Source organism: Simochromis diagramma, unplaced genomic scaffold (assembly GCF_900408965.1).
Source record: "Simochromis diagramma unplaced genomic scaffold, fSimDia1.1 OVJJ01000753.1, whole genome shotgun sequence".
Lineage (NCBI taxonomy): Eukaryota > Metazoa > Chordata > Actinopteri > Cichliformes > Cichlidae > Simochromis > Simochromis diagramma.
Window position 1 is genome coordinate 13,058,823 of NW_024387523.1, and position 16,405 is coordinate 13,075,227.

The following is a 16,405-nucleotide window of genomic DNA, read 5'->3' on the forward strand; positions in this document are numbered from 1 at the left end:
AGGAACATGTGTACTTCTTAATACATGGAAAGTACAGATAAAGGAGCATACTACATCAAAAATTAAAAAAACAAAAGAAAACTCAGAAATCCTGTTTCCCTCTGCCAGTCTGGTTAAAAAGCCTGTGTTAAATTTCTTCATATTGAACAAAACATGTTTCATTTGAACCTGTTATTGCGGTTTCTATTCATTTGAGGGAGCTGTCCATGGTTCTGAATGGGCAGTCACCATTGTGTGTGTGGACGGTGCAATCTGTGAGGAGCCTACTGTAGCACAAAAGCAGGGTCAGCCGAGCATTCAGTTATTATTAGCGGGAGAGCAGCTGGGCAGTAGTTAGCTTCATCATAGGCAGACATGCAGAGAAAGAAAGAAAGAAAGAAAAAGAAAGAGCTAGACAGAGAGATACAGTCTGGAGGAAAGCTCACAACAACACACGGGGACAAGCTGGGTAAATTAAAAAGATTTATTCCAACAACCGTGAACTGCAATCCTCCATGTATACCAAAAAAAGTACAAAAGAATAGCAAGGTACATTAAAGCATTATAAATCACACTGAAAATCAAGACACAGCGTGTGTAATATATCTATTGTATATAGTATATCAACTCCGAGCAGTTACTTTGACCTCATGTAATCTAGACATATCCACTTATTAGCAAACATTAATATTTCGCAAATACAGATCCACTTAATTTCCATGTACTTCTTTTTATTTTATTTTTTGTTGCAAATATTATGTTTTCAGACACTTTTCATTGATAACACCAATGCATGCGGGCAGAGAGCGACAATAAGGCGGGGCAAGCAGAGGTAAGGGGAAGGAGGGGCTGGGGAAATGTGAGAAAAGACAGCAAAGGATTTCATTGGCCAAAGACCAAGGCAGGGCATCAGCAGAAAGGAAAGTCAGTCAATAGTTGGTCCAAGCCAGAGGTTTTAGTCCAGCATAAGGGGCGGATATGAAAGGAAGGAGGAGGCGGCACCACTATGTGATCAGTGTTGGCATGGTAGCCTTGTAAACAAGACTATTGTGCTTTTCAAGTTGTATCTTTAATTCATGTTGTGCTTACTTTTTACATTAGGTCTCATCAGACTGCTAGAAATGCACAGTATGCACTTTGCATGGTGTAAACGATGTTAGCCTCGGCGCTATGTCGTTTGTGTGTGTGTGTGTGAGTGTGTGTGCACACTTTAACAGAAGGTGAAGCTTTATACCAGGTTGTTCTGGAGCATGTTTACCTCGGCTTTTTCCTCCGTGTTGTTAGGAGTGAGGCCGTGGTCGTGGACGGCGGAGGCCGGGCGGTTGTTCTCATGCTTCGGGGAGTGAGAGTTGAGGATGTTCATAGACCCCTCCTCCTTGGGCTGCGGGGACTTGGCTTGGTTCTCCTGCTTCTGCGGCTCATCCTGCAGAGAAAGTTGGTTACGCTTCACAGATGCTTCATATGCAGAGAAAACGAAATTTTAATGATGAGGTACAAAACTATTCTGGGAAATACAACAACACTTCCATGGTGCCAGTCTTACAACTTACAACTCAAAGCTTTATCCATCTCACATCTGCACCTACAGGCACCTTAAAATCCCCAATTAACCTGACGCACATGTATTTGGACTGTGGGAGGACAATCCAGCATGCAAGGTGAGAACAAAAGCCTCGGGAAACTTCCAAACCAGACTTTTTCTTTGCTGTAAGAGAAAACCTTTACACCAGTGTGCTGCTGATATGCAAGACATGCACAGAGAGACTTACCAGAATGTAGTAAATGTGTTTTATCTAACTTAAATCATCAAGTAATTAGTGGAACCTTAAAAATCTACAAGTTCTTTTTATTTTGGGGGGAATTTGGTGAAACATTTGAACAATTTTGGAGGATTTGCTTTTAAAAAAGTTATGTCAAGTGGTTCCATACAACTCTTTTAGGTAGCTCCTAAGAAACTGTTTAAGTTTATCTGAGTCATTTGCTTGTGAAATACTCGTCTTATGTAGATACATTTTTTTGAGTGCACAGTATTTTGTTGAAAAATCACAAACACACTCAAGTACATTTTTTAAAAAACTATTTTGGTCAGTAAATCCAGCTAAACAGAATTCTTGTAAAATAATAATAGTGAGATTTCCTTTTTAAATTACTCTTTTTACTCTCTTAGCTGTGCAGATATGCATCTTTTACTGCTTGGGAATATAGATATGTGTACACTTTTTCCCCTGGCGAAGGTAAAGTTATGTTGAGGTCTAATAATCATCCTCAGGGGGGTCTATTTTGTGTAAGATTGCACCTTTAATTACAGAACTGAACTTTTACTGTACTGTTGTTTGCAAGAGTGTGCAATCACTTGCTCAGGCAGTCATTTAACAGGGAAAAACTGCTTAGTGTGTGCTGGGGAAAGATCTAATATAGTGGCGCATCGCTGTGCATTACGATTTTGCAGAGACAACTTAATCTGAACTGGCAGAAATACACTGCCAGACTAGGAGAGACAGACATCGCAGAGTAACTGGCCTAACTGAACTTAAAGATGATATTTATAAGTGGTTAAAACAAAAAACACACAAAAAACCCTTCCAGAAAACCCTTCCCCTCTTGCTTGCTCGAGATAATCATTCTTGAAAGTCACGGAAAAACCACCACCACCTTCACATCCAGGCCTTTATCTAATCAGCTAATCATACCGCAGCATAAAAAAAAAAAAACCTGTTGGACCTATGACATTTAAAAGAAATTGCAATACAGGACATGTACCTGCAGGGGCTTTTTAACCCCCCGACCTGACATTTAGAGGATCCGGAAGATACCGAAAAGTAGCTATAATCACTACACTGAAATGCCAGCACTGCTCTCAGAGCAGCAGCTTATTATTTTAAAAAAAATCCTAATTTGATCACTTCAGGTAGTTCAGCTAAGTGTCGCTAATGGACTGAGAATCAGAATTCATTTCTGCAGATCAAATGTGAAGTCAGTCCCAGAGACTTGTTTTTGTAAGAATGCAAATCTATTGTGTTTCGTGTCCGTGTGTCAGGCTCGTAATTGTTCAAGCTATCCATTGATTGGCTTTTCACCAACATCTGAAGGTCAAAGTCACATCAGGCGGTAAGTAGGGCACAATCGATCAGTTTCACTGGCTACTGTTGTACGCAATTCGCCGAACGCCCTTTCACATCAAAACAGGTTCCGAAAATTTAAAGTCGTGCTGTTGCTGTTGATCTCCTACACCCCCTACGCCGTTTAAGTTATTCTCCTATTATATCCGTCTTTATTCACAAGAATCCACACTGAATTTTAAGTATGAATTTACTCATGCATCAGTAACCTTCTCTATTGCCTTAGTAACCCAGCAGGCGATTGATGGATGAAAACAGGGGAACAAACACATCTTCCTGCAAACACAACACCCCCACAACACACACGCACACACACACACACACACAAAAGAATTGTGGACAGAAATTAATGCATTACTGCATGCTACAGAATGCACAACCTGTGGAAGGGTACTGGGGAGAAAAGAGGAAACCTGCTGCAGGGGGACCCAAAATGGCTGTTTGAGCTGCATGGAGAGCAAGCAGCTGAGACAAAATGGTGGCTCAATTTCCTCAGCGAGCTTCTCAGGAAGCTGCAGAGGCGCAGGTAGGAGAGGCAGCAAATGTATGAACTCGCTGTTTCTCCACACAGCGATGCCTACATATCTGAACAATTGGCTGCGGGATGCCTGGCAGGGTGTGATTAATCATTACACCTACATGGAATTCAGCTGATACGAGATCAGGTGCGGGAAAAGGTCGTGGAAGTGACAGCTTGCAGCGTATAAAGTGCAAAAGATTTACAGTACTGTGCAAAAGTCTTGAGCTGCATCTCTTTTCTTGATATTTTGCTGAGATAATGAGAAATAGATGTGGCGATTTATTAAAATGTGCAAGTATTCATGCATATAAGGCAAAAAAAGGAGTTTGTATAATTCTACCTTTAATCCACCTTTATTGTTCAACACAGCCTGAACTCTTTTAGTCAAGCTTTCTTGTAATTTCTTTAAGTAATCTTCAGAAATAGTTCTCTAGGTTTCTTGAAGGACATTCAAAGCTTTTCTTTGGAAGAGAGTTATTTAGGGAGGCCAATCCATGACTGATAGTTCTTCACCGTGTGTTTGTCTATTTCAGGCATTTACTGCATTGGAAGTGTGGTCATTGTCATGGTAAAAAAAAAAAAATGAAGCTGTTGCCGATCTAATGCTTTCCAGATGGTTTTGCATGATGAATTCTGTGTTTGGAATTTCATCAGTTTTTACAACAATTCCAACACCACTGGCTGAAATTAATATGCAACCCCTGACGGAGCCTCCACCATGATTTACAGATGGCTGTAGACATTGTTGTACCTCTCTCCTGACCTACTCTGTACATGCTGATGAAGGTTTGAACCCCCCAAAAAATGCAATTGATCCAACATGATGGGTTTTGTGACAGGCTGCTAGTAACAAAGTGCCCATACAGATACAATTTAAAACTGGTTCTTTGCTAATTGTCTATGTGTTGAATCAGGTCTCTTTTTTACACTTGAATGCCTCTGAAAATGGTCAGATCCAAGGATTGGACTGAAAATGGGTGAAAACGCAGCCAAATGGAAAAACTCTGAATGACCCTCACAAAGCCTGAGGAACTATTGTTCAAGAAAACTTTAAAACACATGGGAATGTCTGGCTACTTGAAACAAAATATAAAGGAGTAATGGGTGGCTCGAGATTTTTGCACAATACTGTAAGTTTCTAGCAGTTGCACAGTCGGGGACTTTAAAGCAAAGCCAGGGAGGAAGACTAATGTAGGCAATGTGGACATCTCCTTTGTGCTTACCTGGAGCTGATTATAAGAATTTCTGGGTTTATAGTCCCAGGTAAAGCTGGCTGTTGATGGCCTCTGAGGGGAATCGGTCAGGGTGAAAAACATTAAACACAGACATACGCTACATTTTCATCTATGTCTTGATGTAACAGGACAACATTATGGTGCGTTTTGGTGTGCCTGCAAACTTCAGATGGCAGTTTAATAACAAGAACAGTGCAGCAGAAACATACAGTAGACTGAATCATCAAGCGAAGCTGGCAGGGAGACAACACAGGAGAGAACACAATGAGGTGGGAAGGGGGAAAAATATATAGAAAAATGAAATAAAAACTAAGAAAAAGGGGGGAAAGGGGCCAAACATGAGGAGAGCTGGGCATACCTGACAGATAATGTTGTCATAGTACGCCAGGTTGTGAGTATGAGCTTGGGGAGCGGGCGGAGGGGTGTCACACAGTTTCCTTACGTTTGGCTGTGAGCCGTCAGCTGTTGTGGAAACTGAGAGGCCGTCCGTCTGTGGCTCGCTGCTCTGTGGGCGGTACTTACTGCAGGATGGCAGAGAGAGAGATTTGTGTGGTAAATATTTGGAGTAATATGGTTGTTTTTTGCATTCATATCTTTAAGAGCTGCATTTTTTCTCCACTACGTATACCAGCTCGCACAAAACACATGTCACTTCTGTGAAAACCGAATAATTTAGCAGACTGACTATAGACTTCCTTTCACATGTGCTCTGCTTTGACTGCCATGTGCTTGTAATAAGGTTGTCACCTCGCTTTGCACCGACCAAACTGTGAGTCACAGCTCTCTTTTCAAAAATATTTTCTCACTTCCCGGTCATACGCACACACCTGCGTTTGCGAAGGCGCTTGTTCTCGTTCTTGAGGTGGTGCAGCCTCTTGGCAAAGAATACGATGATCATAAAAAGCAGCAGGAGGACCACGGAGGACACGCCCACCACCGCGCACAGCACCTGGAACTCGGTGACGGCCCAGTCGCAACGCGCACCTTTGTTCCACACGTAGTCCTGCACATTGCACCTGGATAAAGAAGGAATATAAAGAGACCATATTAATTTATTATTATTAACTTTCTGTCTTTCTTTCTATCCTCAAAATAAAAAAGCCAAATGCCCAAGAAGGTGTGTGCCTGTGTGCCAGAATTATGCCTACAATGTGTAAGTGTAAACTTGTACTCAGAGCTGTTGACATGCTGTCCTGAGGTCTTTCCAGCAAAGCAGGGATTTGGCCTGCAGCCTAGCCCCTTAATGAGATCAAAGGATCAGAACACGTGTGTGTGTGTGTGTGTGTGTGTGTGTGTGTGTGTGTGTGTGTGTGTGTGTGTGTGTGTGTGTGTGTGTGCGTTTTCCATATTCCTGATCTTTTTCTGTCAAACTACTTACAACTTTTTCACTGCTGTTTGAGCATATGTAAGTGTGTGTGTCCATATGCATGTGTGTGTGTGTGTGTGTGTGCATATTACTCAGCAGGTATGATAAGATAAGCAACAGTTTGCCTCCAGGCTTACAGAGAGGCTGCAGGAGAGGGCAGATGGTGCCATCAAGGCGTGAATGAATGCGTGTGCATTTGCATGAGCAGTGTGCGAGCGCGCGAGTTTGTGTGACCTCAGTGTATTGTCATCTTTCTCGTACTTTCTATTTGTGCATGCTGTGTGTCTCTGTCAGCTGCCAGCAGCCTAACAACACACACACCCTCTTTTACGCCCTGCCTCCAAAACCCAAAACTGAGATTATCTCTTGGGGACCCTGCTGTGATCTTGACAAACCCTTGTGACACATCAGGCCAGCCTTCTGTTTCCGTGTTTGTGCGTGCGTGTGTGTGTCTGTGTTTCCAGTGTTCATGCTACATCTTTTCAATTGTGTGGGAGAACAAGCATATTGGAAATTATCCCAAGAAGACAAATTAAAAAGGGGAATATTTTAGCACCCAACGACCCTCTCGGGCACCCCTGCTGCCATGCACATAATGTGCACACACAAATGCCAGTTACTCACCAAAAACTCACATCCTGCCTTTAAATTACTATGCATGATGGAAAAAGGAAGACTGTATGATCCTGTGTTTGCATAGCTCTCACCTGCAGAAGGCTCCCATTCCTGGCACTACGGTGCACACCCCTTGATTGAAGCAGAAATTGGGTTTGACGTCACACTGAGATACACACACCCCGGGCCCAGACTGCACAAAGCCCAGCCTGCAGCCACCCTCCCCCATGGCACCTCCTAAGCCTAGCCCCTCATCCTGGTCTTGCCCTGACATGGGAGGAGCTGGTAAGGGTGGCCTGCTGTCCACGTTAGGCTTGACCTTGTCGGGAACAGCAGGAGAACCAGCAAGGAGCGGATTCTCATCCTCCATTTCTGCTGGAGGTGACGGGGAGGGTTCGGGTTCTGGGGTTGTATCGACTGCCGAGGGGTCGTCATCATCAGGGGATAGATAGTCGTAAAAATCAGAAAGGGTCCATGATGTAGGGTCGCCTGCCTTCTGCTTTTGGGGCTTGGGGGCTTTCGCCCATCCCAGAGCAGCATCGGAGGGCACGACGTCGGGGGCAGGACTGTGAAACTCCACGGTGATGACGTCATCGGATAAGGGGTTCCCGGGCTGATCTGGACCCCCACCTCCTGCGGTTAGCTCCTCCGCCACAGGTGGGTCCTCCTCTACAAAATCCAAGTGGACGCGCTTATGTGAGTGGTGGTGTTTGGTGGAGCTGAGTGGGAGTTTGGCACCAAACACAAGGCCTGCTCCAATCAGATGGTCTCTCTCTGCTGAGTCATCACTTAGCACCATCCTGGTGTTCAAGGCCTCCTTGTTGACAGATGAATGGTTGCGATGATGGTGGTGTTTGCCAATTGAATGCCTCCCTGTCAATCACACACAACAAGGGTTAAGAGCTCAACTTTTGACTTTTAACTCTGGAAACTGTGAAGCATGCAGTTCATGCTTTCCATTAAAATATGTAGCCTCTAGACCCAAGCCATCGCAGCAGCCAAAGAAGACATTAAACAGCTGCTTTAAAAGCCTTTTATTGGGTGATCCTACTTTGATGTGTGAAACTGAGGAACCCTGACATAATTACAAATCATAACACCAAAGAATAACAGAAAACTGAATTGCTTTGGCTTTTATTTGCTGTGGTCTTACTCTTCACAAAAAGTACACACAAAGGTTTTTATATATAGATTTAACCAGTCCGAAGGTGCTGAGTCTAGTTTTGTATGATAAAGACTGAGGCCCAAGGATAAAGTGTGAATGGCTTTGGTAGATCCACTGCAGTCTCCACCACAGCCTTGTGCAGAGGTGCTTTAGAGTTGTATTAGCCTGGTTTTCTAAGATAATTCACCATCTCCCTGACTATTAACTCCTCTGAGCTTTAAAATATTATTCAATTATAAACCAAAAAATACAAAATCTATTCAGTGTGAGTGAAAGTGTTACTAAAAACTTGGCTCCACTTTCCCTTTGAAAAGCCAACTGATTACTTGTCAAAGAAATGTCAACAAGAGCTGAAGACTGCATGATGTAGGATTAGCGCCTGAGTCATGTGCTCTAGTGACCGAGACCGGGTGAGGATTAGATTAGGGGTTAGAGTTGTAGGTTAGAAGCCGCCTGGCTGGAAACTTCTCTTGCTTTTAGCAATCTACAGAGAAAGACGCACACTCATAGGCAGAAAGGCGAAGATATCACCAGAAAAGTCTTAAAATCTTCCAGCAGGCAGCAGACTGCTAATTGGCCCCTCACTGCATGCTCATTCTCGGCAGCCACACATAATTAAAACCCACAGAACTCTCTTTTAAATTCAAGCGGAGACAAGTATTTCCAAAAGAATTTGGTAACACTGCAAAAAAAATGCACTTGATATCTTGACAAATTTCCACTTGGTGAAATGGTGCAGCTATAAAACGCAGAGTCTCTGTGATTTATGCCAGCGTGAGCATTATATCGCCTCAGTAAATCTGGCAAATAGTTTAAGCAAGATAAGGAAATAACAGGATACTATCAAAGGCAGTTTCAGCCTCCTATTTTTGGGCATCTAGGAATAATAAGTGGGTAAAAAGGAAGGTAGGTGTAGTAATAGCTCAGAGGTTAGGAAAGCAGGCTTTTAGTTTGAAGATTAGAGGCCAGCTGCTGGGATCTCCTCCTGCCTGTGCGATTCAGTTTGGGGTTGGGGGGTTTTTGTACATGATGTCTGACTAGACTAAGGTTATTACACAAAAACTTAATTTAGACATTACAAGATTAATTTGTTTTATTCCATAAAAGTTGGAGTGATTTTTAGAGTGCAGTATGACTGTGTGTGGAGTCCACTTCAGAGCTGTCTTTCTAAAACACAGTGAAACTATAGGGTGGGCACTGGATGTGTGGAAGGTGGGTTGCAGGCTACCCAGTACTTCTTCTTCTTTCTAAGTGATTCCCTGGCTCCTGCTAAGAAATTAGAAACAGCACGGTGCTATTTTTCCATTGGCTGAAAAAATGTCACTTTTTGATTGGGTGAGGAGCACACATGCCTCAGTGAGCTCAGCTACTCCCTGTCTGGCATATGATGCTGTGTTCATACATTTAGATTTTCTTTCTTGCCAGGACTCAAATGATACCCCTCCCACACTGAAGACACTCGGGCCAAATTTTAAGGATATCTGTTTAAACTGAAACATTTTTAAAGCATTATTTATACTAATTTGTAACGTTGTCAGCTTGGCATTCATTTGGGCACAGGGAGAGAAATCAAGCCTGACATCCAAATGCAAAAATTCCCCAAATGTGAAATTCACAAATTAGCACATAACAAGGAGGCGCTGCTGATTGCTGCTGGAAACACACCTGACCAAGAACTGTTTGAGCACTTAAAAAAAAACACAACATATCGTTTTTACACATATGTTTTACTGCAATTAAACAAACGAGATACCGTAATTTGTTCCCAGAGTTCATAAATGTGTATTTTTTCTGCAGCTGGACAATAACAGGTGAGCTGATGTTTATCATTTTTGTTCTGAGTTAAACTAAAAGCTTTAGCTTTTAAGTTTTAAACAGGCATAAAAGAGCACTAAACGAATCCTGAAGCATATCAGAGGATTGTGCAACAGCATTAATGATGTAGAAGTATAACTTTTACAGAATTAAAAAAAAAACACTTTTCTGGATGTAAAGCAAAAAAACTTTTTAAGTGGTTTTCCTGAGATTTTACTGGTGATCCTGTATATAAAGTTTCTATGTGTTGGACACTACTAAAGTTAATGTAGATGGTGGTTCAAAGTATTTCTTTCGTTAAAGAAAGAAAGAAAGAAAGAACTGGCTGCAGTGTTCCCACAGTTCACTACATTTCAAGAAGCCATTTCTTCACACTTTTCCACTGGTTCGTACATCTGCAAATGGCCAAACTTGGCTGGGCTGGACAGCTTCTCTCCCACCAACACCCTGAGATCAACGTGTCCAATGAGATCCCTGCTTTCAGTGTCTGGCACTTCATTCAGGACTAATACAAAAACCATCTGAACGTGCCTCGAGTCACGGAGACTAGCGGTGGCTGAGGAACCATGAGATTCACCTCACACACACATACACACACACACAGTGCAGTTGCCATGGTGAGATGTAAAGAGGTGCCAGGTTGAAAGGAGGAATGGAGCGAGGGAGTTGCAGTGGAAACAGAGAATCTAGTGTTGGTGCTCTCTCTTGTTTTTCGATCAATCAGCCAGCCAGTCACTCTGCGTTTTATGCCAGCTCCATCTCTGGGAAAACTCAGGTGGCAAGGATTGCAATGCCTCACACTTTGGAGGAGAGACAGGCTCCACCGGCTAAATCTGATTACAATGAATTCTGCTTTCATTTAAAGGTTCAGTCTGCCGATTTGTTCTCTGTTGAGATGCGGATGCTGCGTATCCTGTTAGCAGCTGGCAGTCTTCGTGGAGATTACAAGAGCAAAGGGGCACAGGGGAAACAGTGCGATTTGTGCCTTTAGCTGCCGCTCGGCTCTTAACCTCTGGCATCACACGGAGCATGTCACCATGGTAACAAGTTTTACCTGAAGTCACTGTGATTGGTTGGAGTGCAGACTCCCAGCGGCCTTACCATCAGGGCACAGTGGGAAGGAACCCTGCACACAAGTACATTGTAACCACCTTTGACCACCAATATAAACCTAAAAGATGCTGACTACAGCTATTATTTTCACAGTCAGCAGTCATGTAAAGGTGCCTACTGAGCAAAACTGCAACATCCAAATTTAAGAATGTATTAATACTTGAGCCTTATTGATTTATTTTACAATCAAACATTCATTTATGATGAAAACCTGCAGCCTCCGCCCATTGATCCGTGGGCATTCAAGATTTTTTTCCTCCTCCCCATCTCTGCGAAGGAAAGAAAATCAAGGAGATGCTGATGATCTGATGTATTCTGACATATCATGAGCTTTCTGGGGCTACGGGGCAGATGGACCTCACATTATGCACTGGATACACAGAAGCACACACATACTCACATGGAGGAATGCTGGGGTTCTGGATTCAGTCCACATTGTTTTACCGGCATGGCCAACAAGAGAAATCTATTCCCGCAGGAGTGTTTGTGTGTGTGTGGATTGACCAGCTTTGAGCTCAAAATGATTAGCCAATTAATCAATCAGCTGACTGCAAGAATAATCTCCAGTTTATATTTGATAATTTATTAAAATCAAGTAAAAGTGACAGACTTTTTTGGGGTGTGACTTTGTATCTTATGATGGTAACTCACCACCACCACATCCCCGTTAGACAAAAATACCTTGACTAAAGGCAGCACTGAACTTGTGAACATTTTATAGACTAAATAAATAAAAACCAATGAAGTCAAATTACCCAGTCATGAAAAAAAAACGTATATTATAAAGACATTAGTCTGCTGAAGCAAACCTCTCTGCGTGAGTAAAAGAACGTATTAAATTTGAGCTGAAAATGACGTTATGACAGCAGGTGCTGCATGTTAAGGGACTCTGCAGGAATACTAAAGCAGTAGTGAATCACTTTACTTGTTTCTTCGTTTTATGTGATGAGCAGGTTACTGTTTAGTGAAAAGCAAAATATCTAAAAGATTTGCATCTCCCCAGGCAGCCAGTGAAATAAGAATCCCCTGTAGGCCCCTGGTACTCTTAATTAAACAAATATCCCCTGGCAAGTGGTCTGCGGGCTTTAAACATGGGGGACAGGATGCCAGGCATATATTTACCGGTCAATATGACATAGAGTTAACGCCTCGCTATCCACTGAGGGCGCGAGACAAGGCTGCATGGGGGGGGGGGGGGGGGGGGGGAATACAGCTGATGCGCGTGCTCGTGTGAACCCCAACGACCCTCTGCGTGCACAACCCACCCTGTTGCTGGGCAGCGACAGCAGTAGCGCTCATTTTTTATATTTCCAGGATTTTTCACATTTCCACCACTCGGGGGGAGCACGCGGGCGCGTGTCTATGCCACACAGATACACAGACAGACACACGCACAGAGCAGGAACCGTCTGTGTCAGATTTGTGTTCCCACAAATCCCATGGGATGGACAGTAAACGAGAAGGAGGAGAGGGGAGCGGGGTTGGCCTGTCCAGTCGTCTCGCCCCCCACCCCTCCTTCTCCTCAATGTCTGGAGGAATTCAGTCCTTTCAGCACCATGAATGGGCCTCCTGTAGCCCGGCCACGGTGCACCTAATCCCGCCTTTGTCTGGGGAACGCACCGGCACGGCGGGTCGCAGCTGCAGTGCTGAACTGTAAAATGTGTCTGTCGCTGTGATCGTCCACAGACATCTCATTATTTTTCATTAAAAAAATGTACAGCCGGGTAGTAGATCTTACATCTTTGAATTAACATAATTACAGGCAGGGGGAGGTTACCCCTCCTACCCGCCTTTCACACGCTTAATGAACCTGATACTGGCTGAACCCTGCCCACAGCCACTGGTTCAAGTGTCACTAGTGATCAGTACATATAGCAGCCAATAGGATGAGAGACAAAAAATATAAGGTTTATCTGCAGAATGTAGTGATTGGTTGGACTGAGAATCCAATTTTGTTCGTGCTATAAAAATGTGGACATTTGGGCATTTCTAATGGCGAATGGCCAAACTAATCAATGCATTAAAAATGTGTCCTCACAAAACAGAATTACCAAGCAAAGGCTTAATAATCATAATGGATAATGCCAACAGTGCCCACATTTTAAATGGCATCTATATTTCCATGGCGCATGCACGGACAATTGGATTTGTCATTATTTCTAATCTATGCCAAAGCAAGTGTGATTTGGATTCACGCACGTGCGCGTGCTTCCTTACAGAAATAATTAAAGGCAGCACGCACGCACAGGGTGGGACACGGTAGATCCGCGGACTTACCGTGAGCAGACACAGGGAGGATGACCATTGAGATGGTCAGGAGCACCTGCCAGGTCCCCAAACGGCTGTCAGCGCGCGCCATAACGTGGGCTTATTCCCTTGGATACAGTGATGCAAACTCTGGTCCTCGTTTCGCCGGTCAGACCGTGGACTGTACAATAATCCTCACAGCAGAACCTCCAAACTTCAGAGCTTGTCTGTTTTCGCCATGTCGCCTTTATCCTTCCAAACGCCTGATCTCTCTCTCAGCTGCAGTGTGTGCGCGCGCGTGCGTGTGTGTCAACTGTTTAACGGCTAGGGTTCGGTTCCATTGTCCCGGGCGGGTGTCCTCTTCTCCACAGCTTTTGCGCGCGTGCCACTCCGTCGACAGCTGAAGCGTCACCGCGAGGAGTTGTAGTAGTAAAATGCGCGCGACCAGCGAAGGGTCTGCAGACTAGATTCTAATGAGACTGGGTCGTCGAACTGATACGCCTTTTCACAGCTTTTGGTTACACCGGCGAAGAACGCGCGCGCACAGTGCGCCTCGGTGTCAGAGTGCCAGGCCGCACGCGCACAGACAATCACTCGAGCAAATGCTCCCGGTGTCCAGTCTCAGCTTGCTGTCGCTCGTGCAGAATGGGGGTGAGTGGGGGATTTAAACAGCGTCTGCTGTCACTGGAAGTCAATATGCTCCAGTTTACGCCACAGCTAATGTGTGTGTGAGCTTCGGTCCAAGAGTCTCTCTCTCTCTCTCTCTCTCTCTCTCTCTCTCTCTCCCTGTGTGGTTTTTATATGTCACCGGGTTATTTGGGCACATAATGCCTTTGGCCAACAGACAGAGGAGAGAGGTTTGTTCTTCTTTAAGAGTGTGCGTTTAGATAATCCTCTTAGTCTTATATTGAGATATAGACTCCAGACAATAGCAGCTGCTGGTGAACAGCCCCCCCCCCTCAACACACACACACACTCTGACCAAACCAACATACCCCCTTTGGATCTCCTAAAGTATGATTTTCATAATCCCTCCCAATTGTATCGCTTTCCCCCTCTATCTTCCTAAATCAGTTGCTTCCTAAAACAGTGTAATCACTGCTCTGTCACACGAATCCCTTCTCCCATCTCTGTGTCTGCACTACAGTCACCAACAGCTCACGAAATGGCCTGCGGAGGGCAGAGTATCTGCTCTACTCCTAAATGGGATTATGTCAAATACATTATGAAATAATTAGGACCAAATGCTCTGTTCCTAGTGAACAAATTACACTTTTCCTCATTACTCATTAAATCAGGAGTGAATTGATCCCAGCCAACACTGTGCGCTCCCTCCTGCTGTTCACTATCAATTACCCTAAAAAACACTAAAATCTAAAAAGTCCAAACACAATCAGTCTACACTCCTGACAACAGAACAGTAGAGTTTTTTTTTTGTTTATTTATTTTTATTTATTTATTTTTTTTATATGAGATGGTGCTAGCAGGGTGGAGGGACAGCCACACAAGAGGATGACAGAGAAAGAGAGAGACATGAGGATTCAGGGGCTGGACAGAGATGTGTGTGCATAGAAAAGGGGCGAACCTTTGGTGGTGGAAATCGAGAAACAGAAAAATGTTCACAGATGCACTGCCAAACAGAGCAGAACAAAATTGCTTCCGCACCCAACTACTGCCCCTGCAAACACACACACACACACACACACACACACACACACACACACACACACACACACACATAGATAGATAGATAGATAGATAGATAGATAGATAGATAGATAGATAGATAGATCAAAATAAATGTACACAAGCACATGCATGTCATCTTTCAGTTGTCCCTCTTTCTTTGGTGATTGAATTCATTCGACTGTTTGGATATTTGCAGGGAGAGCTGTTTGGGGACCAAAAGGAAAGGAGTGTATTACTGTGCAGGGTGAACAGATGGATCTTACTGAGAAACAGAATGGAAGAATAACACACCTTAGTCGACGCCAAGCTCTGTGCGTGCATGTTGCGTTCGCTCCACGTTGCTTTTTCCATCCTGTTCCTGGGCTGAACAGTGAGGGGTGAACAGGATGTCCAAAACACTCTCCAAGTGCATATTCTGCGTGTCACTGTAGATGCTGCAACAACCAGTCTACACAGGGCGAAGACAAGACTGCTTTTTGAATTGCATCCACACCCATAAAGCCTTGGGCTTGGTAAGTAACAGTGTGTGGTCCTTTCAGTGAAGCAGTGTTTTTGTCCTATAGAAACTCATCTATTCAGAAAAACTGGGACCTTCATTATATTACCAACACCTTTGTCATCCATGTTATGATCTGGCTCAAAGAAGTTTCACAAAGAAGAGGTTTTATTTTAAATTACATAATAAATTTGCTAAAACTGTTGGTACCGACAAGAGCATAATGAAAAAATCTGGTGTGCCTCTCCAAAGTCAGCCTCAGGCATGCATTTATCTACGCCACACCAGGTGTGGTCAGTTTAGCCCAGTAACACCTGCAGACTCTTGCACTGCCACTGCAAAGAGAATAGGGGTTTCAGAGGGGTGTAACATCCATAATCTATTAAATTGTATCACGAAAAGAAGAAAGCTCTAACTTTTACCACATTTTCAATGTTTATTGACCTTGACACGGATAGCCAGCTAAGTCATTCAATGCGAAATCAGTAAAATCTGACAGTTCCCACCTGAACTTTGCACACGTTGTGCATTTGTATAAGGCTCACTTGTTTTATTGTACAAAAATCAGCTGACTCTGCAGGGGCTAGGAAGGAGGCACTCATTTGTTTTGCTTGGAACATCCCAGCTCTGTAACCTGAATGCACTAATAACAATGCAGAGATACAGAAACGTGTCTCATGAATACCACCGAACGGGCAGTGAAGGCTGCCCAGCGACATCCTTTAATTGGGTGGCTTTCTTGCTGAGCTGGAGTCCTGGACTTTACATTTTGGCTTGCTTTTCATTTTTTATTTCTCCTACCTTGAGAAACAGCTTATGCCAAATCAAATCACGTCGCATACCCAGGAATTCATTAGCGCCCCTCCTTTTGCTCCAACAAATTGTTCTTCTGATGCATCGTGCTGAGCGTAAGGGGAATAGGAACATGAGATGAACAAGCTACACATTTTACAGCTCAGTATGCAAAGCTTATAATTTGTGGCCCAGCATAACCGTCACATATTCATCAGAATATTGTTTGAAGGGATAAGAGATAATAAAGGGTA

The 16,405-nt window shown here is 43.7% G+C and overlaps 1 protein-coding gene across 2 annotated transcripts; it reads right to left on the reverse strand.

Annotated features, from left to right (window-relative positions):
• Window positions 1-725: 725 nt before the first annotated feature.
• cspg5b (chondroitin sulfate proteoglycan 5b) lies at window positions 726-14,348 on the reverse strand. 2 transcript variants are annotated; one of them, XM_040021103.1, is made up of 5 exons: window positions 13,205-14,348; window positions 6,927-7,707; window positions 5,681-5,869; window positions 5,212-5,374; window positions 726-1,402 (listed from the first exon to the last, which is right to left on the reverse strand). In XM_040021103.1, exons 1-5 carry the CDS (start codon window positions 13,284-13,286, stop codon window positions 1,208-1,210), a joined length of 1,410 nt encoding a protein of 469 aa, XP_039877037.1. In that variant the 5' UTR covers window positions 13,287-14,348; the 3' UTR covers window positions 726-1,207. The 2 variants fall into 2 exon arrangements, with proteins under 2 accessions (XP_039877037.1, XP_039877038.1); XM_040021104.1 differs by having other exon boundaries at window positions 5,296-5,374; window positions 13,205-14,344.
• Window positions 14,349-16,405: the final 2,057 nt, after the last annotated feature.

Coding starts and splice junctions, on each gene's coding strand:
- cspg5b (XM_040021103.1), bottom strand. CDS start 13,286: ATGGCGCGCGCTGACAGCCGTTTGGGGACCTGGCAGGTGCTCCTGACC. Junction 5,870..6,926: donor GGAATGGGAGCCTTCTGCAG/GTGAGAGCTATG, acceptor TTCTTTATCCAG/GTGCAATGTGCAGGACTACG. Junction 5,375..5,680: donor AAGCGCCTTCGCAAACGCAG/GTGTGTGCGTAT, acceptor GCCATCCTGCAG/TAAGTACCGCCCACAGAGCA.